At 40.3% G+C, this 27,219-nt stretch overlaps 2 protein-coding genes across 4 annotated transcripts; one reads left to right on the top strand and one right to left on the bottom strand.

Annotated features, from left to right (window-relative positions):
• Window positions 1-534: 534 nt before the first annotated feature.
• n6amt1 (N-6 adenine-specific DNA methyltransferase 1) lies at window positions 535-6,772 on the top strand. Of its 2 annotated transcripts, none has more exons than XM_026931827.3 (7): window positions 535-668; window positions 2,129-2,284; window positions 3,664-3,750; window positions 4,106-4,196; window positions 4,868-4,951; window positions 5,605-5,746; window positions 6,483-6,772. In XM_026931827.3, the coding sequence occupies exons 2-7, from the start codon at window positions 2,151-2,153 to the stop codon at window positions 6,602-6,604; spliced, it is 660 nt and encodes a 219-aa protein (XP_026787628.1). In that variant the 5' UTR covers window positions 535-668; window positions 2,129-2,150; the 3' UTR covers window positions 6,605-6,772. The 2 variants fall into 2 exon arrangements, with proteins under 2 accessions (XP_026787628.1, XP_034155983.1); XM_034300092.2 differs by lacking the exon at window positions 535-668 and adding an exon at window positions 693-922.
• A 1,216-nt stretch (window positions 6,773-7,988) lies between these two features.
• gart (phosphoribosylglycinamide formyltransferase) lies at window positions 7,989-26,159 on the bottom strand. Of its 2 annotated transcripts, none has more exons than XM_026931826.3 (22): window positions 26,000-26,159; window positions 21,937-22,091; window positions 21,711-21,806; window positions 21,423-21,597; window positions 20,744-20,855; window positions 20,161-20,229; window positions 19,933-20,058; window positions 18,701-18,788; window positions 18,465-18,550; window positions 17,720-17,888; window positions 17,115-17,349; window positions 15,865-15,959; window positions 15,075-15,184; window positions 14,779-14,977; window positions 13,600-13,851; window positions 13,053-13,205; window positions 12,527-12,730; window positions 10,849-11,001; window positions 10,439-10,569; window positions 9,754-9,895; window positions 8,993-9,108; window positions 7,989-8,722 (listed from the first exon to the last, which is right to left on the bottom strand). In XM_026931826.3, the coding sequence occupies exons 2-22, from the start codon at window positions 22,079-22,081 to the stop codon at window positions 8,531-8,533; spliced, it is 3,048 nt and encodes a 1,015-aa protein (XP_026787627.3). In that variant the 5' UTR covers window positions 22,082-22,091; window positions 26,000-26,159; the 3' UTR covers window positions 7,989-8,530. The 2 variants fall into 2 exon arrangements, with proteins under 2 accessions (XP_026787627.3, XP_053085938.1); XM_053229963.1 differs by lacking the exon at window positions 26,000-26,159 and adding an exon at window positions 25,787-25,983.
• Between the last annotated feature and the right edge of the window lie 1,060 nt (window positions 26,160-27,219).

The following is a 27,219-nucleotide window of genomic DNA, read 5'->3' as shown; positions in this document are numbered from 1 at the left end:
TTTGAAATATTTATATGAATTTCAGAGTTTCTTAGTATGTGCTACGTCCCTTTTTTTGCTTTAATGATAGTGTACACTCGAGCTGGCATGGACTCCACAAGTTTGTGCAAAACCTTATGATCCATTTTTAGATCAAATCCATCAGAGTGCCGTCTGAACACAGTGTCAGTAGAAGAGATTAGGCCTGAAGAAAATCTGACCTGTTCTACAAAGCAGTTAACATGCTCAATATCACACATTAGCTTACATTTAAATAGGGACCAAGAAATTGTGCAGAACCTTGAATATAAAATATTCAAGATACTGAACACTTGCTTTCTCTGTTTTTTTAAAATATTTCAAAATTCTAAATAAACCTTCTGTTTATTTCCAATTTAAAAAAAAATTGAAACCCAAAGAAAAGACCTGTTCAGTAATCTAGAGTATATAATATCTACACTTTCTCTATATGATCATATTTCTTATTATAGGCTATTTTGTTGAAGACAGATTTATGCCTTTTTAGCAAGCTATAAAATTAGCTCTGAGTGTTAGTGCAGCTGTGGATGGAAACTCCAACTACCACAATGCATCGCTGATATCAACCGGAAGCGGAAGCTGTGCACGTGCACGCACACAACAGTGGTGAAAAGAGGAGCGCTGCGATACTCGGCTACGCGGTTTGTTTAGTAAGTTTACCTTTGTGCCGTGTAGCAGTGCTGTAGAGAGAGAGGAAGGGAAAGCTGGTGCTGTTTCAGAGGCTCAGGAAGTGATGATGCTGGAGCTGTACTTCCGTCCAGTGGGGCAGGAAGCATGGCGTCTCGCGCACTCTGTGGTAGTTCTCAGGATGCAATATGAAAGCAGCTCTGTATCACATCTGCACCTTGGATGTGAGAGCAGTCCATCTCAGGGCAGAATCAGCTTCAGAATGACTGGCTCACTGGTAAAAATGGAGGAGAAAATGATATGAAAAATGCATGTGTGCTTAATCTGCTTAAAGTTAACAAAACCAAGCCATAATTATTGGCACCCCTGCACGCACTTAACTTTGTGCCAGCTCTCTTTGCCAGCATAACATCACTCAGGCTCCTCCCCAGAAATGCATGATGATACTGGATACCTGAGATCACTCCTCAGTACACAGTCTCTCCACATCCTCCAGGGTCCTCCGTCCTCTCTTGTAGACTCTCCACTTCACAGCACCTCACAGGTTTCTGGTGACTGGAACACCCAGGCCAAAAGCTGGATTCTCTGAACCATTTGTGGATCTGGGTGTTATATTTTTTTTATAATTATCCTGCAGGAAGAGCAAAGCACAACACGTTGATAGCTTTTTGGCTGAGGCAGCTAGATTCTAATTCAGAGTCTCCTGGCAATTCATGGAGTCTGTGGTGCAATATAGATTCCCGGGGCATTTGGAGAAAAAAACTGCCCCACAGCATCACAGATCCTCCACCATACAAACAGTGGGGATTAGTTTCTCTTCTCTATAACCATCCTCTTTTAGACAAACCCACTTTGTATTGTTTCATCTGTCAGCAGAACCCAGTTTCAGTCAAACTTCCAGTAGTGCCTAGTGAACTCGCCTTCTTCTGCGATGCCTTCCAGGTCATTGGCATGGGGATTGTGTACACTTGTAGATTTGGAGTCTCTCTGGAGACAGTGAGCAGGAAAAACACACTTGTGTCCTCTTTCAGACCGGTTCATTACAGCTGAGGTTGTTTTACACTTCTTAGTTATTGCTCTAACAGTAGATATGGGTATTGTCTTTTTTATCGTTTTTTTTTTTTTATAGCCATTGCCTGAAGCTCAGCACACGTTTGTCTCACTTTGTGTATTCTCTAAATCTTCCTATGTTAATGAGTAACTCAAGGAATTGTTTATTTTTAGAAAAAAATTTTTTTTTCTTAAATTAGATGTTAAATTTCAGTCGTTAATTTTCTCACACAAAGTCATTTGTTCTTAACTTTTTTCTTTTTTTTTAACCCATCTTGACTCAGGTTGGCAAATAATTTTCCAACACACTTATATTTAGCTGCAATCTAGTACAGAGTTGTGTGGTTTTGATTTGTGTCAGCTTATACTCTTATACTCTTATGCTTTATTATTATTATTTTTTTTAATAGCTTGTGCTTTTGACATTTTTTAGGAACGTGTCCATTAGCTATGTCATGCTGAAGTACCCGACTCCTCTGTACTCCCATGCTGGTCATGGGCCTTTCTCAGAGGTATATGAGCCAGCAGAAGACTCTTTCCTTTTGATTGATACCTTGGAGAAGGATGCTGAATTGCTGCGGCGAAGCAAGTGGGTATTACATTTCTATCTGCTCCTGGATTAAATGTAACTTTGTTCAACATTCTTTCTTACAGATGTATGTAAGTACGTATTGTTTTATACATTTGAAGGACAGAAATAGGACATTAAGGTAAGTTAAATAAAAAGATAAGTTACAGGGTGAGTAAATAGGAAAGCCCTTGGGTTGCAAAGATGCATATATTTTTTTACACAGTGTTTTTCAATTTTATCCAACATCTGTTTAAATGTGATGTGATGTTGTGTTGTACTTGTGTGAGAGACAATTTTACATCAAAATTAGTAACTATATTACTTGTGCTATGGTCCTGTGTTAATCATTGCCTTGCTGCAGACACACTCGCACCCAGTTTATTTTAAATCTTTGTCACTTATCAGTCACCTACTGAAGTTGTGTGTAAGGGATTTCGTAGGCTGAAGTTTACAGAAGTTTCAGTAACAGTGATTTTCTTCATACTTGCATGCGTATGCTTGGTGCCACTCACCAAGCGCACTTACAGCTGATTTACGTGTAGAGACACCCCTGAAACTCCACAAAAGGCAAAGCTTTTGTGTTGAAAATGACAGAATAATGACAAAATGGTGAAAGAAAGCCACTTAAATGCACTAAATTTTCCAGTAATGCAGCTCATCTGTAGCAGCAAGTCGGCATCCATAGGCACAGACTCTACACACATCTCTCCCTTCTTTTACAGGACTGCGTTTCTTTTGTCCTAATTGAGTGGCTTAGCTTATTTGTCTTAATTAATGGATTTGTTTTGTCATAGTCATTGTCATTAGTCCTACAAAAGTGTCATGTAATGTGTGTCCAATTGAAATAAAAAAGCTATTTAAACTTGACAATGTCATTCGTGTAGAAAATTGCAGTAGCTCATACTATGCAGTAACTCATTCAGATTTGAAGCCTGTCATTCGAGGTTCGTATTAGTGAGTCTCATTATATGTAAATTTACACAAACTCAGGAGCTCTAACAGGATATGAACATTTTTCCCAAATAAATCTTTCATGAATACCACATTTCTAATGTAAATGCTTCTGTGAACGATTTGCAAATCAGTTTGTTTGCATCCAGCTTGATTATGAGGCCCATTAGACAAATAAACAAAGATTTATGTATTTTTGTTTGGACTTCAGGCAGTGTAAAGTGCATTTGATGAAAAGTTTTAAAAAGGGGAACATTCACTCGCATGTTTGTGTTGTCAGGATTGATCGTTCTGTTACTTGCGAGCCCTTGTGCTAATGCCCATTCCTGACACACTGATAGCAAAGACATGAACTTCAGTGTGAGCTCATGTTCCTGCTGTCTGTGCAGCTGATCTTGCAGTAATTGATTCAGTTGTGTGTGTGTGTGTGTGTGTGTGTGTTTCAGGCCTGCTGTCTGCCTTGAGGTTGGCAGTGGCTCAGGTGTGGTCTCTGCTTTTCTGGCATCAGTAACCGGAGCTGAAGCATTGTATCTGTGAGTATGTGGATGACTTGTGATCAGTGTTTAATCTGATATCAAAATTTTACTTCATTTTTCAAAAACAAAAAAACCTTAGTGTTGTGTAGTGAGTTCTCTCAAAGTTAAAAAGAAACCAGCAGTATTGATTCTGATTAAATAATTAGTCATTACGATGTTTCTGCTTTTCTGCTGATAGTAACTTGTGGAGAAATGGTTCTGGATAAATGTGCTTGATGCATCACTGGCGTGGTTTTGATTCGTTTTCTCTGCAGCCATACAGCATAATATAAAACTCAAACTGTTCTGGGTCAAAGTGAGTACATGTTTTCACTGCACCTTGCCTTGTTTTGATATTCTGTGCATGTTGAAGCTGCACTGACTTGAACCCGGCAGCAGCTCAGTGCACAGCAGAGACATCTCGCCGCAATAACCTCCACCTGCAGCCAGTTATAACCGACCTGGTGAGATACGCTCGACTCTCTCTCTTGCCTTGCTCTTGGACCATTTGGCTAGAAGTGTTTAAGCATGTGCTGCTTAATAATATCACCAGGGAGACTTCAAACTATTGTAACTACCTCTACATTCAGTGGAGGAAGCTGCGTGTGTGAATTTTTATGCATTAAGCATTTTGTGTTCCTGAAATAACACACGTCCCATCAGGAAGGAGAGCTAAGGCATTTGTAAGGTAGTTTATTTTGGTTGAAGTTTTAAAGCAGAATTACATGTAGCGATCATATTCTCTGTAATGTATTGATTAACTGTTATGTCTGTTTATACAGAAATAGAACACATTCTGGTAGTTAATTTTAGGTAGTTTACATGGTAAGTGAATGATTGTGGGTAATGATCAGTGAAGCTAAAGCAAGGCCCCAGTGCAACGCCTGCTAAGGTTCATGTTGAACTAGATTTGGTCAGATTAGAACAGATACATTAAATATCCAAACACAATATTGTGAATCATGATAGAGGGTTCCATTATCGTGACATCTTAATTATAATGTTCTCCATCAGAGCATGCTGTTGTTCAGGCTTTTCAGGCACTGCCTTTTCGCTTTCACACAAGCATACCTCATTCATTATTATTTAATACTGATGTGCATGTAAGAAGGGTTTTTTTTTTGTTGTTCCTCAGACTGAGTGTCTGATGCCCAGACTGAATGGAATGGTGGATGTTCTTCTTTTCAACCCTCCATATGTAGTTACACCATCCGCGGAGGTATGAATAACTAATGCTGAATTGATTACTGGTTATAAAATAAAGATGTTTGCTGATCTGCTAATTTTAGCTTTAAAATTCTTATGCTGCATATGACATATCAAACGTGGAAAGTCGAACTTCTGTCATATTTGTCCTTGGCACATTCGGCATATAAAGTGGGAAAAAAAAAACATGAACACCTTTCTTTGGCAACCAGATAGCTTTTCCTCGTCAAAACAGTAAACTGTATAGTCATTGTTATAGATTTAACAAGCGAATATGTCTGTATGTTGATTGACCTAAAGCAAATATTTGTGTATATACAGCATAACTCATTTAAAGGTAAGAAATCCTACTTTATCCCGAGTTTATGAGTCGGAATTCCGAGTTGAAAGGGGATGTTTCTTTGGTTTTTCCCTAGCCAAACATCGGAAATTTCTAGTTGAATGCAGCATTAGATACCATGAAGCAACTTGTGTACTGTTGCAGTTTATTAGCTCATATATTTTCCAGATGTGGTTTCTGATAAAAGTAGCTTTTTTTTTATTTTATGCAGACATTCTGAGAAAGCCCTTGAAATTACCACTGAAATTAATCGAGAGTGCATGAACTTTGATGTGCAAGTTGAATAATGAGCTATACAATTTCTTTCTTTTTTCTTTCGTGCACAGGTGGGCAGTCAGGGCATTGAAGCATCCTGGGCAGGAGGAAAGAGAGGCAGGGAGGTGATGGACAGATTCTTCCCCATGGTTTCACAGTTATTATCCAAACAGGGCCTGTTCTACCTTGTTACAGTGTCAGATAACAATCCAGGTAGGAGATTATGTCCGAAAGTTCGAGTTACCAGCTAGCATAAGCCTCACTGTAGCTACATGCAGTTTGACAGTAACCTGAAGGCTTCTTTGCTAGTGCTGTTAGTTTAGTGTTACAGATGTGGCTGATTTTCCATAACAGGAAACAAATCTCTAACGTATCACATTGATTGTGATCATTTCAAAGGTGCCACATTACCAACGTTCCATAGCCCAAACTGAATAACTTTTTTTTTCCGGAAGCTATGAAATGAATGTTATTAGAATATTGCATTAATAACATCAAGAACCATACACATAATGGAAGCATAACAGAGACACTCTTAATCAGATAATCTATACAGGGTGGCACGAGTTTCTCCATGCTGATGAATGACTAAGGGAATTTGGCCTGTATCGCCTAATGTTTACATCCTAGTGAAAAAGGAAGTCGTTAACAGTTCCTAAACACTCAGGTGAAGTTAAAAAAGGAAAATGTAAATGCAAGCATGAAGCATCTGTACACTCAAGCTTGCTAATGTATAATTCGTATTTATATAATCATTTTACCGTACAGTGACGCATCTACTTCATTTTGCTGATGGGTATTATACTGCAGGGTATGCTTAAGGGCTGTGAACTTCTTGAATGACATTTTGGACGTAGTGTCACTCCTTCAACACTTATTTAATTCTAGTTGCAATGCAGTGATATTAGATTAGATTGAACTTTACTGTCTTTTCTGCCCTTTTGTCTAGAGGAGATTCTGTCTCTGCTTGGTGACTCCGGGTTAAGAGGAGAGGTGTGTCTGTCTCGTCAGGCGGGGAGAGAAAAGCTGTCCATCCTGCGCTTCAGCAAGAGTGACATCACAGGACCGTGAATAACACAACTGCACTACATACTGACTGAAATCCTCTCTGTATTCCCAAAAGCAGAGTGAAGCAAGAAAACAATAAGCGATTTGAGTGGCAGTCAAAATCAGTAAAATTAACTTCCATGTAAAGTTACTGTTATCTCAAGAAAACAATACACACTGTTCTTGCTTGACCATGCTAGTCTTTCTGCAGCTATCTTGGTAGCTGTAGTGTTGGTGAATTTTGATCTGGAAGGGTGACCTTGGACATTCTTAAAGGGTTACAATGAAAAATATTTTTGAAGACGTCCTGACAGCTAGACTGATCGAGTGGAAGGGTTAAAGAATTAAATCGAGAAGGAATGGCAGTAGTGACCTTGTTGACAGTGTAAATCATGGCTCAGTGGTCAGTGTATTAGATCTCTGCTTGGTGGTGATGGGGTATGGCTCCCGGTTAGGCTGAAGGCTAACCTGACTCGAGGATGAGACGCAGTACTGAAAATGAAGGACGTGTTTTCTAAAGGAGATTTTTGCGTGATAGATGGCGTTGTCTGTAGCAAGAGTGGTTAATGAAGTGATATTGAGGAGATCTGGAATGGCCATGAGAGGAAGAAGCTTCTGTACCACAATTATATGAGGGAATGTTCATCAAAGGAGAGACAAGGCAACATAATGTGCCATGAAAAGTAATTCCTTGTTCTCAGTTAGAAATGTTGGTCATTCTTGCGTCTACATCTTTCCTAGTATGTTGCTTTTTCCCTCTTAAATCTTCATCCACACGTCAATGAAGGTAAACGTGTTGAATATGGAAGTGACCCCTACAAACGGGCGATGCTGCTGATGTGACTGGGTGTGTGTGTGTGTGCATGCAGTCTCACTGTGGGCTTATGTGTGTGTGTGCATGCAGTCTCACTGTGGGCGTGTTACTCTGATAATGTCTTCCTGAAGATACATGCTAACAGTATATAATAATAATTACTGATGTTCTAGAACAACTGAAGGGAATAGATTTGCCCTTTAAACATTCTGTGGTGATGGAATGGCAAATGCGTCATTTCTGTTTGATGCAGTCAGTGCAAGAGACTGGCATGCAGAGACTCCATCACAAGCAGTGAAACCCAGAACTGAGAAATTATAGAAAGTTAACTGGGAAGAAGATGGAGCTTCACACATCGTCTTTTGCCCAAAACGTCAGTTATTTCATAACTCCATATTTTGGTTCAGCAGAAATGACAATCAAGTATTTTTTAAATCTCTAAATTAAAAAAAATAACTGCAACAACAGTCCAAAATATGACATTATTTTGAGACTATCTGATCATGTTATGTTGTGAAACTGTTCCTGTCTTAATCTGAATTCAGGTGTTAAACACTGACAAACTATTAGAATCTGCATTAATATAGCACAAGATCAAGTTGTCGAGATTTAATATATTCAGTACCAGGCAGTATCACAGTGTCAGCTTTTACATGCACAGAACGATTTTACAGCAGTTAACTGCAGTTTATCACCAGCCATAAACGTTACAGCTCTTTCTGGTTTGGAGAAACTGATGACTTCCAATTTGTCATGCAATTCATCTTTCATACAAAGTGGGTTAATCATTTTTAAGTATTGCTCAACACAATAAGAGGAAGAGGTAAAGTGGACTCATAACAGCAGCTAAGCTACTAATATAACTATTATATTAGTTATGGAATGTTCAGAAATACACAGTGGCAATGTTCAGGCAATGCACTGTTGTAACAGTTTTACAGTGTATGTGTAACAGTGTAAAACTCTACAGAGGAGAACGTACAACACACCAACATCAGCATATGAAATGAGATTAAGTGAAGTCACTCAGTGTATTTGAGACTAATTCAGAATCACAGACAGATGTTAACAGTGGAGCCGAGTCCATGCACTACTACGTTAGCTCTTATCTGTATATTTAGCTCAAGCCCCAACACCTATGCTGACTGGTTCCAGATGATGTGCCCATCTTCCCCAAGTCTCACTGCTCCACTCGCTACAAGCTCTAAAGCGGTGGGGAAGGCCCGATGCTCCGCCTCCCGGATGCGCTCTGATAGACTGTCCTCTGTGTCGTTCGTCAGAATGGGAACAGCTTCCTGTACGATGATAGCTCCTGCATCCACCTCCTCCTGTTAATATGTAACAAAATACAAGATGAATTTAAAAAGGTTAAGCTCAGTTTTAATGGCACCTTTGTAGAGAAAAGGTAAAGCAAAACAGAGAAGTTGTGGGAGAAACTTAACCCCCCCAAAAAAACAAAAAAATTATCATACCCCATAATTACTTCAATGTATGTTAATTTCTTTTACTGTCAGTCTTTCAATACATTTTTTTTTTCCTAAATTCCAAAGTGACAGTGGACTTCATGTTCACAAATGCCTTAAAACAAGCCAACTTACAGCCACAAAGTGCACACTGCAACCGGTTACCCGAACCCTGGCCAGCAGCGCTTGCTTTTGTGCATTCACACCTTTGAAGGAAGGCAGCAGTGAAGGATGGATGTTCAGCAGCTTGCCTGTTACACAGAAAATAGTTGCTCATGTTGTGTACAGTTCTTCAGATACACCATTACATAGTTGTGAAATTCATTCATAGAGATGGAGAGGACAGCTGACTCCTCATTGGGTCACTACTATCTATAGTCTGATACTATAACAGCCTAGTTTTACAATGAAGCCAGTGTGATTTTAGTTCAAACTGACAGTAAATGTTAGGTCAGCCTGTTACATACAGCCAAAATCAGAAATACTGTGCCACAAAAATGTGTGACAATCATATGATCGGATTATAATCATAACTGATTTTTATGGAGTACACAAATCTTGCTGTAGCTGCGGTACTTGTGTTTGCTTTGCTGTTTCTGGAGGTTGAATATGGAGCATATTACCCTTGTTCTGATTTACGCTATTTACCTGCAGTTGCATGCATGTTCTACATTAATCCTAACTTAACGGTTTAGACACCATGTAGCTCTGCTGAACAAATAAGCAGTTCATTTGATCAAACAGTGAATACAGACGTGGTAATATTGCACAGTGGCATTAAAACAGGATGGACTGGTGGATAGCAGCTTTTGTCTTCATTCTGTAACAGAAGCAACAGCATCCCCTTATTTCCCCCTTTAAATCAAGCACTGTTACTAATACAGAAGCAAGAGTACCATTCCACTTTCTGACAAAGGGCCCAGTGAGGATTCTCATAAAGCCAGCCAGACACACTAGCTCCACTCCAAACTCCTCCAGAACACGGTCGATAGTACTGTCAAACTCCGCACGACTGCCGTAGAGCTTATGGTCCACCACCTGGATAAGAACAAAAACATTTGAAAAAGACTGGAGCCTGGTTCTTCCCAAATTAATATTAGGACCATATTGGTGAGTTCTTGGATGTTCCCTCAGGCCAGGAACAAACTTGCTTTCAGAAAGTACGTGTATCGATTTCCAAAAGAAAAACACAGTGAAATTCTTGGATACTGCAGTGAAGAGACACGGCTAGATGCACATTAACTTTGGACAGCACTGATCATGTGTTTGCAGCAAAAAAAAAAAAAAAAAAATCATCCAGCAAAATGTTTTTCCTCCATATATGCTTCATATAAACTTTGTCCTAATTTCATTGCTTTTTCATAGATGGAGTTTAAGTCTCTAGTTCTATAAACAGTGTCAGTTTCACTCAAGAAAAAAGAAAAAAAAACACGGACATTAAGCGCACTCAAAGTTGGGTGAAAGTATTATGAAAATTCCACAGTGAACAGCCTGTCAGTGAGAAACAAGCATGTAAAACACACAAAAAGGCTAACACTACAACTGTATAAAACTATAATAAATTAAACTACTAAGAGGTACCCGTGTCTGAATGCCTGCCATAGAGGCTCTCTTCAAGCCCAGCACGCCTGGCCGGTTTGAGATGACCACCACGATCTCAGCAGAACTTGATGGCTTCTTGGTCTGCTCCATCAGTGCCTGTAGATTTGTGCCTACCAACACACACACACACACACACAGCAAAATATAGTACAGTATACAAACGTTCATGGTTACACACTGTACTTTGTACAGTGGCATGAGTATTATTTCCAGGAACAAAAGACTCCATGATACTTTTCTTTAAATACAAATCTGTATTAAACCTTAAACGTACACATATAAATGATATTTACAGGTGAAGGAGGAGCTACAAGGCTCCCAATCACTGACATTTGGTTTAGTAAAAGGACTGCAGTTAGTAATAACTAAATATAACCAATTACACACACCTGTCCCCGAGATCAGCACAGCCACTTTGGTCCTCCTGCGAGAGCTGGAATTTCTTTGACACGTGCCGTTCGGGGCTACGCTGACGTCAGGAGACGGACTGGGACCTGCTTTCAGACTGTGCTCCAGGTTTCTAATGACCACAGCTTCTGCACCTGTTTGCCATGCACACAAAAATAAAAAACAAATTAATGACTAGATTCTAGATTATGATGATGTAACCATAATGATAGATATGTACACACCATTTTGCTTACCATAATGTTCTTTTAATGGTCAAAATGGACCATTTAAACTTTTTTTTTTATTAAAAACTAGTCTTCCTACATGAAGGTTTTTGTAATTGGCTTGATTTCCATCCATGCATCATTTGTTTAAAAAAATCATTAATTAGTCACATTTAAAGTTTTCATTCTGCTGTTCTAATCCCGATATAAGGTACCTAAGCTAATCCTAAAACTTGGACAAACTGGAAAAAATGTAAATTTCATTCCTTTTACATGGGCTGTATTTAGGTCTAATATAATAAAACAGTAGGTTTTCAGAGCTATTAGAGCTGCAGCTGTGTTTGTATTGATGAGGACATGTTAGGACATGCTAAGACACACAAACACACAAGCTATGAACTTTAATATTCCTGTTCAACATATTTACTGGAGACTGTTTCCTGGGCTAGTTTCAAGTGTTTCAATCCATATCAACTGCATTCGAGGATCATAAAACTCAAGCCTGTCATGGTTCCCTTGCTGGCCGAGTCACCGCTATTTGTAAGCAAAGTGTAAACCTTTTAGAAATCAATACTCTGTGATTATTTCAAATCATATTCTAAAAGATGTCATGAATCTGCAACCTGTAGTTTCATAGAAAAGCATTTGTGTGGTTAGTGTGGTTAGTGATATTCATAGATAAACAGAAAAAACATGAAAAGGTCGATTGTTCATTAAGCCACAGTCTCATATGTTTTTATTGAGCTGTGCTGTAATTTCAGCTGTTGCTATACCTCATGTTTCACTGACATGCTTGCACATTTGGGCATGAATTTTCTTGGAGAAAATGAAGCCTGATGTCAGTAACGTGTATGCTGTAACTCAGCCGACGGTTGGGACACACTGCTCCTGCAACGCAGTCGTGCCACGTAGGCGACAGGTGCGAACCGTGAATTCAGCGTAATTTTATTTTACCTGGACTCTTTATACAAAAAATGAAGTTATGTAATTTACTGAAAGAAATCATGTGAGACATGATACTGATCCAGTACATTTGGAAGTATGGAAGTAAGAAATAAGTTAGTGGGCTACATGGACAAAAAAAATAACATCACTAACCAGTAATTGTAAATTAGCGTTTCTGTTCAGGAACAGTTAAGGACGATTAGGTTTTCAGCTGCATTACTGTTCTTAGAATAATAACATTCACTCCTTGTGGGGTGCCAATAATTTTACGACCAGTGTATTGCAGAAACACTTACAGAAATTTAGATTTTTTTCCAGGTTTGCAAAAATATTGTACTACCCACATAACGTATTGCATGCATTATTAATTTTGCATATCTGACGAAAGGAGTCGACTGTATGTCTAACCGGTATCTGTTCTACTGACTGCAATCCAATACCAATGATGTGTGGATTTTAATCTTCTTTTGGATATCAAACTGGCATTTCTCATCCATGCTAAGCTCACCTGGCAGTTTGTGTATGAGTGAGCCCACAATCCAAGCCTCCTCCTGGGCCTGCACTTGTCGTAGGACCCTCTGTGCATCCTGCTTGCCCACTACTAACACCGCTCCGAGGCCACAGTTAAAAGTGCGACTCATTTCCTCCTCAGACAGCGCACCTTCCTTCTGGAGCCAGGAGAATACGGGAGGAATCCGCCAAAGCATGGCATCTTTTAAAAAGGAAAAAAAACAAAACTAAGCATTACATTAATTTAGTGTTTAGATCTGAAACAACAAAAATGAAATGCATTAGCATGAAAAAAAAGCATTAAACTTACAGAAGGCTCAGAACCAAAGAAGATATGAAACTAACTGCAGTTACTTGAACTGCCGTATGATATGAAAAATCATATAAAAACACCCCAATCAACTCAGGAAGAGCTTGAGAATATATTTCACTGTAATCTGCAATTTCTACATCATAATTTGTTATGCACGTTCAACCACATAACAGAAAAAAAAAAGAAGCTAAATTGAAGTGCTCCCTCCTACCCATGTCTACAGCCAGCTCTTTAGGCAGAACTCTCGGAATGTTCTCCAGCAGCCCGCCTCCAGTGATGTGGGCGTAGGCTTTCACTGCTCCACTGCGCAGGATTGGTTGGAGGAGGCGGCTATAAATTTTAGTTGGTGTGAGCAGCACCTCGCCTGCAAAACAAAATTGACAAACAATGGCCAATAAATGAAAGTATGACTGTGTGTAATCTGGGCATAATTTGGAAACATTTTCATTAGTACTGGTTTTATTTAGCTGTTTAAGTGCTTATGAATTAAGTAAAGATCCTGAACATGCATACATTTCAGACTAAATACGTCCCAAAGAATAGGAAATCTGATTATTATATTTATCCTTCAGTCATTGCCTCAGTTCATTTTGTAACTGTATTATCTGTGAATTTGTCAATTGACCCTTTTATTATTATATTTAAAAAATAAATTGTGCATCACCGTAAAATTTGAGATGAAAAGGTAGACCCTAACAAATTTAAGGAGCATGAAGAATAATTGCAAACAAGCAAACATCACCTCCACTCAGACTCACCCACAGTTTGTCCTGACTGTCCAAAAGAAGCTGGAGAGCTATACTGCAGTCCAGCACGCTCCAGAATCTTCCTCACTAGACTAAAGCCGTTGCTGTGCACTCCGGAGGAAGCTACTCCAATTAGCACGTCGCCTTCCTGAATGTCTCCTAATCTGGGGAGAAGGGAGTCACGTTCCACAGCACCAACGCAAAACCCAGCCAGGTCATACTCTCCTGCACCGTACACTCCTGGCATCTCAGCTGTCTCACCACCTGAACACAAAAAAACACTACGTTGTATGAAAGGTGCCATAAACACACACACACTCACTCCCTCTCAGTAAGTGCTTCATCCTGGTCAGAGTTATGGTGGATGCGGCGCCTACTGGGCATGAGGCAGGAATACACACTGGCTGGGATGCCAGTCAATCACCACACACCTCTGTAGAATCCATCAACAAACAGGATTTTTAAATCAGTTACACAAGTATTAATTCAAGTGCTTGGTGAAAAGGCAGGTCTTTAGTCTTCCTATGAAGACAGCCTGTAGTTTCTGACTTTGTAGGCAAGCTGGTGCGGGCTGGGAGTACAGGAAGCCAGTGGAGGGAACGGCACAATGGTGTGATGTGGGAAAAATCAGTGTGATCACAGTGTAGTCACAGGTAAACATCTCTGTTATAACTGCCAGATGTCACACACTGCCTTTTCCAAACCAGAGCGGCATCCTGAATGGCTTACGCTGCACACTTTCATGCAAGTAGAGGATGGGATGTGTGATTTATCACAGTCCATTGCTTACGGCTGTGCATATGCAAATGTGATAAATGCCAGTTATCTAGTGAGTCCCGGTGGATCTTACGCACAGAATTAGAACTTGTTTTATGCATGTTTTGATAAATGAGACCCCTGGTCTGGAGACTGAGAGGCTAATATCTTGCTTTTTTATTCTTTTTAAACTTTTTTTTTTCAGTTAAGTTTGTCTTAAGTTTTGTTGATTTGTGTCGTATTTCTTAATCTGTAAAATAGACATAATCTTCTCCCCATTTAAAAACGATGAAGGATTGCGTTTTAACCATGTCTGAGCCATGCTTTTGAGCTTAGTTCTAAACTGTACTGAAATCACTTAATCTTTATATTCTACATGTTATGAAAGGTGTGTTTATTTCATTATATTTACAAAAGCGCAACAGCAGTGCTCACCCAGTAGGGCACAACCCGCCATTTGGCAAGCCTCCGCAATCCCGCGAATCACAGAGGAAGCCACGCCCACATCCAGCTGCCCACACGAGAAGTAATCCAGGAAGAAGAGTGGCTCTGCTCCCTGAGCCAAGATGTCATTCACACACATGGCTACCAGGTCCTGGCCAAGAGTGTTGTGGATGTTGCACGCCTGTGCGATCTTGATGGATGTGGACAAGAAAGGAATTTTTGTGCCATTATTCTCCAGCAATACTTCAGAAAATAAAGAAAAACTGGATTTAGGAGAATGTCAGTACCTTAAGTTTGGTGCCAACTCCATCAGTTCCAGCTACGAGTATGGGGTCAACAAATCCAGCAGCTTTTAGGTCAAACAGCCCAGCAAATCCTCCGAGCTCAGCATTGCATCCTGAGTCAGCCAGAATAAAGACATCAGAAACAAATACGCCAAAGCATTTAAAGTGTACTTGGTCACCAAAGCTTGTAAAAATTATTAGATTAGAACTTATTAAATCTGAAATCGAAAGAGGATTTTTTTATTAGCTCATGTCCCTGGTCATATTCTGCATGATTCATCAGTATCAATCACTTAAAATGCAAAATCCTTGGGTTTTTTTCCCCCTCAAAATACAATGTGTTATGGCCATCTCTATCTTCTGATGTGTAGGCAGGAAGGCAGAGAAGAAAAAAAAATACTATTAAACAATAACATTAACCACAACTCCAAGTATTATGGAGTGAAAAAACTTGAAGTATTGAATGTACTAAAGTGAAAAGTATGTTTCTGTCATAACTGTTATAATTTGTTCCCAAAAGTCATTTTGTCCTACAAATCACTTTCAATCATAAATGAGGCAATACATTTTTGTCTGCTACAAATACTGAAAATACTTCAGTAATAAATGCAATCTTTAACTTTTATCCTAAAGCTTTAGTGGAAAGAATTATAGTCCATTCACACGTAACTGGCTTTGAGGAATAAATACCTGAAAATGTACCTGCGCAAACATTCAGGTGCCAAAGTTAAACATCAGTAGGCCATGATTTTATTTATTTCCTTTTTTTTTTTTTTTGCTAAGGGTTTAGTACCTGAGCGAGACGTGGCCTTGGCTAGAGGTTTGATCATGTCCACCAGCTTGTTCCCTGCTGCTATGTCCACTCCACTGTCCTTATAGGTCAGTCCTCTGTGGGATGGAGACATGAAGTCAGTGCAGCCGTTTGGCTTTTGATGATGATTTGTGATTTGAATAATATTTTTTATTGTTGTCTTTTAATGATTTTATTATTATTCATTAATAATAAACGAGCATTATTCATTCATTCTGGCAAACTGGAATGGGTTAAAGAACCAGAGTACTGTCAAAGGATTGATGTACTTTATTGAAAAAGTAAAAACAGAAAGTACATTTACAGGGTTTGAGTATAAAGCAATACAACGTTGGTCCCATTATCTAATAATATTTCCATTAAGAGGGTCATATACTGTATACTCAGGACAACAAGATAGGCTCAAGAAGTATTCGTACTGGAGAACAGCACCTCTGGGTGAACAGGTAATCAACTGTATCATCAGATTAAAGTAACTATAAAGCCATGGTTGAAAAGCTGTGTACGAGTTCGTCAGCCTAACAATCCGAGTAAGATGTTTTGCATGTCTCTTTCAACGTTTTGAGTAAATCAGAATCTTCCAGTTCAGTGATTTCATCTCTAACCCTACAAATGAGTATCATTTTAACACCCCATCATGACCCTAAAGTGTGTATCAACCAGGTGACACGTGTTGGCTTTTATAGCACAACAGAAGTACCACGTAGTGAAGTTTTCACCAACTCTGTTCCTGAAGACTTCCTGAAGACTCCAACCATAATCATGCCTACCTGACCATCTAATCATTGCCTTAAGAAGTTCTTGATCAACTAATACAGGTGTGTTAGATTTTGGTTGGAGATGAAACTTGCAGGAAAGTAGATCTCAAGGAAGAGGGTTGGTGACCACTAGTGTAGCGTGAAAAGGAACACAATTTAGCTAGCTAACTACCTAGCTTTCTAGCTAGCAAGAAGAGCAAAGAGCTGGCCGAATAAAACATTGTTTCACTGAACTACAGATTAGGACGCCTTGTGGACAGGTTCTGCCTGTGAATTTTACGGTCATGTTAACTCAATAATTGAGCTGTCCAAGAACTCATCCAACAACCTTCAACTGCCGTCTAAATGACTTGTTTGGGCGTTAATATTGTGACAGGACTTTCCCCAAGGGCAAATGACAGGGGCAGAGAACTTGCAGAGAACTTGCTAGATCAGCATCTTACAGGTGTGGAATTGTCAGCTCCTCACACACACCTGGAACGAGTGAGGTAGGCGATGGCGCGGTGGCCAATGTCACGGCGATACACTGCATTTGGGAAGCCCAGAGCGGCCACACCTGCATTTGCGCTGTGCAGAGCACTCTCCAAAGTGGGACAAACCGCTGTGACCGTCAGAACACGCCCACCACTAGACACAACTCCACCCCCTTCCTTCAGGGCAGTGCCAGCATGGAAGACCTGCATCCCCATTTCTGTGAGCTGAGAGAGCCCTGAAATACAGAAATATTTTATATGTATTATGTGAACCTCTTACAGATATATAAAAAGGATAACAGGAAAGGGTATACTACAGTTACAAAATGAACTGAAACAATGGCAGTGAAAGATACATAGAATTCAGCATTACTTATTTAGAAATGGCTGAAATGACACTTTTATAGTCGTCTGAAAGTAAGTCAAGGTAGATGTGCCATAATCCTGAAGATGTTATCAACCACTCAGAAGAACTGATGAACAGTGAAATATCTTTGTGACAAAGTCCAAAGTCCAGAAACCTTAATCAATATAACCTTTACTTGCTAATAAAACAAATACTATTTCAAAGTGACTTTGAAAACTGAACTCCACTATAGACAGTACCTGTGATCTCGACACCTTTCTTATAGGCTCCCGGATATCCTTCACTGGCCATGACTACAGTAACTGCAGCACTGTTTTCCAGCCAGATAGGAGGACTGGAGGCAAGTTTGGCTTGGAGTGTGTTCTTCAGCACCTCATACAGATCACTCTTCAGGAGGGGCAGCAGCACCTGAAAGTACAGTGCTACATTAACGCAAGAATATTTCATAAGAAGCGTTTCGGATAGTTATGGGTTCTATGCTTCCTACCTTGAAACGCTATCAGAAAGAAAAACTCATCTGTTGTACGGTTCTACAAGCTTTAAGATGAGGGTGTATGGTATATGCATTTATGCTCTGAGAAATAACCCAATGTACTCAAATACTGCGTCAGGGCAAGACAGTGATACAGGCACAGTAGAGACATCAGCAATACCAAGATTGGAGAAATGTGTAATATTCAAATAAGAAATCTTGTTTGGTTGGTTTTCATTAGTGTTCTGTGGGTGTTCCAATTAATCAGAGCACTCATGCTACAAACAATATAAATTGGTTCATCAAATTTTCTTTTAATCATATTATGAAGTGTCATAAAGCATGTTGAGATTGGAATCTTATTGGTATCAGTCTGATGCCTAAGAAATAAATGAATAGTATTTTGTTATTTTATTTTATTATTTTTTTTAAATAAGCAAAATCAAAAACAGAAAAAAACCTTGACAGTAATTGAATTGCGTGTTGAAATACTAAATACCGTATTCACTAACCTGACATTCGGGGTCGCCAAATCGGCAGTTAAACTCCAGCACCTTTGGCCCCAGCTTAGTCAACATGAGCCCTGCATAGAGCACACCTACAGGGGGAAAGGGGTCAAAGGTCTCGGACTTGCTGTTCAAACAAGCCTTTTCAAACAGCTTTGGTCATCAAACTTTATTTTCTTGTTTCTTACACAAGTATTGGTGGAGGATTCTGAAACACTGTAACACTGCTTTAAATCACATACCAACATACGGCATGCCCTCCTGCTTCATGCCATCTACAGTCTTCTGCAGTACAGTGGTTTTAATCTGGTGAAGCATCTCCTCAGACACCTACATAAAAAAACACAGTGGTTTGACAGTGGTATTGATCATATCCTCAGCAATAAGCAGGCAAATCAGACTGATGTACATAACTTGCATCCATCTGGGAAAGTACGAAATACATCTCCTGTACACTAGTACTGATGTAACTGCATTAAGCAAGACCCCCAGGGTCATATATGGAAAGGGGGGGTGTAAAGGCTTGTGTGATATTGATTATCCCTGCTCACAGTTTTCCATTTTAAAAATATCATGAGAAACGATTGAATTGTCCAGAATAGTTAGCCTAAAGAAACACAGGAAAACGAGCATTTCCACCATTTCAGTTTTAAAGAGAGTGCAGGAGAGTCAGGAACTGTGGCAATAATGAAAACTCAGCTGGATTCTGGATTTTTACAGTAATACACAGTGATTCTGCAGTAATACACAGTGAACTGTACATTACAGTAAACATATCACATTTCAATATAATCTTATTACAAACGTGATCTAATGTCCACGTGGCCGACGTTTTCACTGTGTATGCTGCTCAGTGTTGAAAAAAACCCCACCACTGTAGTTAATCACTTTCTAATTATCATCGCCATTAACATTATTTATAAAGTGTCAGATCTGGCACTTCGTTATATGGCCGTTTAATCTTTTTGGGTGAAATTCTTTCCTGTATTTTTTACTCCTTTGGCTGAAAACTGAAACAGCCATTTTGACCATTTATGGCTGAAATTTTTCAATGTATTTGTCTGCTGTTAGCTAAGCTGAACATACACTTTTACATAAAACATAGACTTTATTTCACAACTCAAACATTCTCCATTTACTTTAACAGAAAGTGAAGGAGCCCGTGTGAGTCGAGAGCACTTGTGTAACTCATTTCAGACTCACATGTCATTTGGCTCATCTCTCGTTTTATTGGGGAGATAAAGACTGCTCTTTTGGGATATTTTTGAGTGAGAACTTATACAAGCGTACTCTGATGTTTTTGCAGAGCTCCTACGCAAAATGCATAATGACTGGCATGTCTCTAACATAATATAAGTGGAAATAAATGTCACTGGATATCATGGCAATGTAATATTGTGTAGCGATTATAATATTGTTATATCACACAAGCCTAGTACTATATCAATATTAAAGCGTAAAGGTCTCTGTTCACCTGTGGGGTGGGGCAGTAGGCCCCCATTCCCCCCGTGTTTGGACCCTGATCTCCATCTAGCAGCCGTTTATGGTCCTGTGCTGGAGGCATAGCAGCCACTGTGGAGCCATCACTGAAACACAAACACTGAGGGAAAGACAGAATGGTTAATAGATAAATGCAGGAGAAGAGGTGTGTGTGTGTGTGTGTGTGTGTGTGTGTGTGTGTGATCAAAAAAACTGCACTCACGGAAACCTCCTCTCCTTCAAGCAGTTCTTCAACCACCACAGTATCACCAGCAGCGCCAAATGTCTTATCCTAGATGATAAAAAAAACAAAAAACAAAAAAACACAGTATTAAACACATCATACACAATCCTGTGTTGGTCCACTGATCTATAACAGAGTATACTTTTTGTCAATAATTGTCATAAGATAAGGAGAAAACCCTTGCAACTGAACAAAGCAGTAATATAAGTCTCCGAGCACTCATCGTTTCCTCTACCACTTTATTTATGATGTCCACATGTAGAAAGGATACAACTTTATTTCTGAAATACAGTGTACTTGCTACCTTATAGTTAGAGCGTAAACTCCATGTCCTCATGCTGCTGGTTGCATATGAGAAGTGCTTCATATTAATATTGTGATATAATGATACATTGTGTGCCTTTCTGAACAAATCTGTTCAAGATCTCTATATTATCATTCCAGCACACTCTAAACTGAAACATTCAAGAACCAAGGTCGCTGCTGGTTTGAAGGAGTAACAGCATTAAAGCAATAAAAAAATTTTTTTTTAAAAATCATGAAAATGCATGGATTAACTGACCTTCATGATGTCCAGTACTGCCTGACAGGCCTCGTCCTTATCCTTTGCCACTATCACTCCTTTCCCTGCAGCCAGTCCGCTGGCTTTAACCACTAGTGCTGGGAAATCCGCTCTTCAAAAATGGGGAAAAAAAAATTATTCTTTTTGATTGACTCACTATTTTCAAGATTTTCAATATTCAATGTTCAAAAACATCTGAATGGCAGTGTATAAGTAAATAAATAAAAGTGTTAATGTGCAAAAATGGACTTTTGGCAATTTGTTTAAAATACAAAATAACCATGCAAAAAAAGTCATACATTTGTAATGTTTAAAATCACTAACAGCTTATTAGAAAACACCCGAGAGCAGAGGACAAGAAATCCAGTGTGCTAAATCACCAGACTTGAATAAACTCACTGACATTAAAGACCACAAGCAAGTCACCACTTTCTAATTATTAATTATCTTACACACAGAGAGACACATACACACACACAGACACACACACAGACAACACACACAGACAACACACACAGACAACACACACAGACAACACACACAGACAACACACACAGACAACACACACAGACAGACAGACAGACAGACACATGCATACATACAGACGAACAGACAGACACATACACACAGACAGACACACACAGACAGACAGACCCACACACTCTCCCTTTCTGCATACTCTCGGATGTAGCTGCAGGCCTCCTGTGGGTCAGTGAAGGAGCTCCAGCGGGCCGTGGGGATGCTGTGACGGTCCATGAAACTTTTAGCAAAACTTTTGCTAGCTTCCAGCTGTGCGGCCTTTGCAGAGGGCCCAAAACACATTATGCCTGCTGCAGTTAGATCATCTACCATACCTGTGGCATAAAGAGATTTTACACTTAACATAACAGCATAACAGCATTTTTTCCTACTACTCACTGTTTAAATAACACAGGCTGTGAAGTATAGCGCAATGAAAAGCTCTTACCGGCAGCTAAGGGAACCTCTGGGCCAACCACCACCAGTCCCACATTATGATCTTTGCAATATTGTGCCAGGATGGCATGATTACTCACACTCACAGCTGGAGAGAGTGAAAAAGCAAAGTGTGAATATGACTGAATACAAGACATTAGAGTAGCTAAAGAACAGATGTACTTGTGTACAGATGTACACACCTCCCTGTCTGCTGGGAGGTTCTTACACACACTCACCAGAGTTGGAGATCTTTCCACAGCTGGCTGTGCCTGCATTGCCAGGGGCAACTAGGACTTGCTGGATATGAGGTGACTGAGCCAGCTTCCATGCTAGTGCATGCTCGCGCCCACCACTCCCGATAACAAGCACACGCTCAGCCATGGCCAACCGTCTACAAAGAATAAAACAAGCAATCAGTGGAGTTTTATTATTATTGATTGTTCAGAGTAAGACACTTAAATACACTGATTGTGTTCACACTATTAACCTCTGCAATACACCACTGCAAAAGGTCACAAAATGCAAATGAGAACTTGGACTAATGATGCATTTCTGCTGTTATGTGTGTGTTATGAGACCACAGGTCAATTCCAGACATAACCATACATCACAGCTGTCATTTCACCATTGATCGTTAAATATTTCAGTCAAAAATTACATTCACATTTAGTCATTTCCCAAAGGCTCTTATCCAGAGTGACACACAAAGCATGTAGTTCAGTCCTTTTTAATCAAAATCAATATCCATTTCAGGCAATAAATGACTCTTATATGTTCTGAGACTTGATGAGTTGGATGAATTTCATGGTGAGTTTCTGTCATGACACACTGTTATCTATACTATATGGCTAACTATGTGGACCCCTAACCATCACACCCATATGTGAGTCTTCCCCAAACTGTTGCCACAAAGATGGAAGTCCACAATTGTCTTTGTATGCATTAAGGTTTCCTTTCACTGGAACTGAAAGCCTAGCGCAATCTCATTCCAGTATGACAATGCCCCTGTGCACAAAGCGAGCTCCATAAAGACATGGCTTGCCAAGGTCGGTGTGGAAGAACTGCACAGAGCCCTGACCTCAACCCCACTGAACACCTCTCGGATGAACTGGAACTCTGACTGCACACCATTCCATCTCGCCTGATATCAGAGCCTTGTCCTGGTAATGCTCTTGTGGCTGAATCGGCACAAATCCCGACAAATCCTGTATTCTAATTTAAACCAGAAGTACTGTATGATTATACTGCTTTTACCAATAAACATTGTCATAAAGCAGCTTTAAAGAAAGCCAGATGTAGATTTAGATCCCCACTGAGCAAAGCAAAGGTGACAGTGGCAAGGAAAAACTCCCTGAGATAACACGAGGAAGAAACCTTGAGAGGAACCAGACTCAAAAGGGAACCCATCTTCCTCTGGGTTACACCAAATAGTGAGATTATAAATCTTTACTTTACTACAGCTGTATATTCTAATCAAACAGAACTGTCTTAAAAGGATAATCGGTAAGAGCATATTGTGAAAAAGAGTCCTGGAATAAACACAATACTCTTCTACAAATGTAGACTACAAGATCAACCAATACTATGCATACTGAAAGAATGTTGAGTATGAAGACATTGTAAATAAGAGCCCTGGAGACACACACACACACACACACACACACACACACACACACACACACACACACACACACTACAGAGGTAGAAATGCCAGGACTGTCATCATGCTGTGAATTCTGATTCGGACAGTTCCTCAACCTCACCTACATCACTCGAGTTTATAACTGGTTTCAACTACAGATGTGTGCTGGACATTTTTTTTTTAACTGCACAGTTATTACTTATAGTTTCATATAGCTAGCAGCTACATTTGATGTGAGTGTATGTGAGTTTTATAATCAAAAGAACACTAACAAGTGGGTGAAGTTCCAACAAATCTGCTCAAGTTATACATACAGAAGTCACCAGCTACGCCACTATTTCCCTCCCTCCAGACCCCAGAAGACTGTAACATTTAGGCTGGCTTGGCAATAATGAAGACATATTACATCATGAAACATTTTCCTAAACATATGCATCACTGGTAGTTTCTGAACACAGATCTTACCTAAAATACGAGAAATACCGATTATTGAAAACAAGCCTTCAAAAGGCTAAATACTGTGACAAGTATTGTGACTTGAGTCATGAAACGATCTTGGAGTCCTCTTCACATTAGTTTTGCCGTACACCCACCCTAATACAGCACAGCCAATTAGATTTGCCCTTTAGCCTCATGTAGGCAGTGTAATTAATTGAACAGAAAATTGACCTACGGGATGCAAGTATGAAATGGAGCCAGTGAACTTTTCTTCTATACTAAGACTCTAAATCTACATATGACTTAAATGCCACAGCAACAAAGATGCATTCAACCATAAAACACCTTTACTTTGTCTGAAACAGTAAGCAGACTGTGAACAATGAGGTTATAAATTAGCAGGTTTACACACCTTGTAGTCCGCCTGTCAAGTCTGATTCAGTGCTAAACTGTCCCTTTTGGGCTGTTTGCTATTTGATGTAGTTTAGTTTCACATAAAAGATTAGATAACTAGACAATTAACTAGGCATGAGATGATACACTAAAGCCACAATACGAGACATATCCCATTATAGGCTTCACAGATGATACTGACACAAGACAATATTGACACAAATAAAACATTAAATATTAATACATTGCAATGACATTAAATTTCAGTTCAATGTATTGTAAGAAAAGTAGATCAGGATTTATGAACTCAGCATTTCAATACTGTTCAAAATTAAGAGTAAAGGGAAGGATGTTTTTATAAAATCATCAACACATCTGGGGACCATGTCACTGCTCCTGAAACTACTCTGGGTGAAAGGTTTGTAGTGCTGGCAGAGGCAGAAGTGGCTATCTCCATACTAAGAGCATCTGATATTCCACTCCTGGACACCAGATCTGCACACAGCAAGTGTCCTGGAGGGCACAGAAAAGGGCACCGACTGCTAAAGGAGGTCAAGTTTTCCAAAAGTGACCGGAATTAGAGAGACACTAAGAAACGACTTTCTCCATATACACCTACCAGTGCCGCAATTGGTCAGCCTGCTTCCTGCCTGGTCCATCAGTGCAGAGTGAGCACTGTACACACAGCCAGGGCTATACACACGATCACGTCAGTGTCGGCGTCAGTGTCAGTGTCAGGGTCAGGGCCAGGGTCAGCGTCAGTGCCAGTATCAATGCCAGTGTCAGTGCCAGGGTCAGGGTCAGTGCCATGGTCAGCGTCAGTGCAAGGGTCAGTACCAATGCCAGGGTCAGCGTCAGTGCCAGTGTCAGTGCCAGGGTCAGCGTCAGTGCAAGGGTCAGTACCAGTGCCAGGGTCAGCGTCAGTGCCAGTGCCAGGGTCAGTGCAAGGGTCAGTACCAATGCCAGGGTCAGCATCAGTGTCAGTACCAGTGCCAGGGTCAGCGTCAGTGTCAGTACCAGGGTCAGTGTCAGTGTCAGTACCAGTGCCAGGGTCAGCGTCAGTGTCAGTACCAGGGTCAGCGTCAGTACCAATGCCAGTGTCAGCAATAGTGCCAGCATCAGTGCCAGGGTCAGTGCCCAGCATCTGCTCAGTGCTGCTCCTATGCTGGTCCCTTTCCAGTGATGGAGCTGATGCTAGGTATACATGTTCATGTAGATCCCCCTGAGAACATGACCAAAAAGTGCAGGGACAAACTAGACCCCTGAGTGGCACCTCAGTTTAGTGTGTAGATTAGTATATTTAACAAAATACAAAGATCTTTTCTTTTCTTAAATAAAACTTCTGGGTATTTAGACAGACTTAAAAAAATCTCAGCCTTGTGAGACAGAAGCGCAGGCATTTATCTGACCCATGCCATCCACAGCTGCAGATAAACTGCAGGTTCTTCAGGGTTGTGAAATCATGCACACACTGATCCCAGTGATCCCAGGGGTCTGATCAGTGCTTTCTGCACGTGCTTTCTGCAGTGCAGTGCCTCTGATTAGCACTGCAATCATGTGATTCATGTGATTCATGTTATTCACAGACACATGCTCACTGTACAGACACTCACCTACCTACAGCAGTGTGTACTTCACCATTACACAGCAGTGCGACTTGTTCCTGCTTTATCCGAGTAACAAGCTCCTTTTTGCAGACATTGTCAGAACTTCTTAAGAGTTCCGCTGAAACACAAACTTCCTATGCACAGCTAAAAGTCACCAGTAACTAGGAACATAGATACCAGGAAAGTTTTCAGAGGGACAGATTTAAATGTTTCACTCACCTTCTGACTCTAAGTGAAGATAAAGTGGAGTTTTGAGGCTTCAGGAGAAGCGGGAGAGACTGGAGACTCCAGACACGTTGTTTTTTCACACCCGACAAAACCCCACCTCCTGAGAGATGATTGGCTAGTGCAATCCGCCTCCTGCTTCTGGATTGGCTTATACCGCACACTACCGCGCAATCCGCAGGTAAAGCGTATGAGCTGTGAGCCAATCACAGTGCGAGGGGCGGGATTTGTGGGTTGAGGAGACGCTGTGAAATGCTGTGTAAACCTGAACATGTGGAGTGGATTTCCACACAGAAATTGCAAGACACAAGAACTAAAACAAAAGAATGACTTTAAGTTTAAGTTTGAACAGCGTACATGTACACATTTCTGAAAGTTTGCTTTCTTTTTTTTCACTTCCGGGATGATTTTTTTTCAGTCATGGGTAATGTAGTTCAGTTGAACCTATTACGTCATCAGGTTGCTTTCTTCAACAAGCAAAACAGATTGAGGAAAGGAACCTGAGCCTTACTGCAGTGAGAAACACACCTCTACTGCACCTCATACCTTTATTCCTGCTTACTGATTATGTGGAAATGAAATGAATCACTTGTATGAAATGACTAACTGCGTAAACCAGCCAAGTCATCCTCAAGTTCTCTTCATTACATAGCAATAAGCATCCTACTGACCAGCAAGATCATAAATCAGCTTCATCTGAACTGAAAGTGTGGTATGGTAACTATCATTTTGTGTTTATAATTAACTACTTTTGTATAAGTAACTTTAAAAGAATTGTCCCTCAGAAATGCATTATAGAGGTTATTGAGTGAAGGACGCACCTCTGGGGTCGGGGGTTCGATTCCCGCCTCCGCCCTGTGTGCGTGGAGTTTGCATGTTCTCCCCGTGCTTCTGGGGTTTCCTCCGGGTACTCCGGTTTCCTCCCTCAGTCCAAAGACATGCGCTGTAGGCTGACTGGCATCTCTAAATTGTCCATAGTGAGTGAATGGGTGTGTGTGTTGTGCCCTGTGATGGGTCAGCACCCCGTCCAGGGTGTCCCCTGACATGTGCCCCGAGTTCCCTGGGATGGGCTCCAGGCTGCCCGCGACCCTGTGTAGGATAAGCAGTATAGAAAATGGATGGATGGATGGATGGATGGAGGGTTCTTGAGTGACACAATGATCTTTTCCTAGCACGTTTAGCTGCACACTGATAGTACATAATCAGTGATTTGA

This window comes from Pangasianodon hypophthalmus, chromosome 26 (assembly GCF_027358585.1).
Source record: "Pangasianodon hypophthalmus isolate fPanHyp1 chromosome 26, fPanHyp1.pri, whole genome shotgun sequence".
NCBI classification, from domain to species: Eukaryota; Metazoa; Chordata; class Actinopteri; order Siluriformes; family Pangasiidae; genus Pangasianodon; species Pangasianodon hypophthalmus.
Note: the sequence above shows the minus strand (reverse complement) of the source record. Positions and strands in the feature narration are given on the sequence as shown.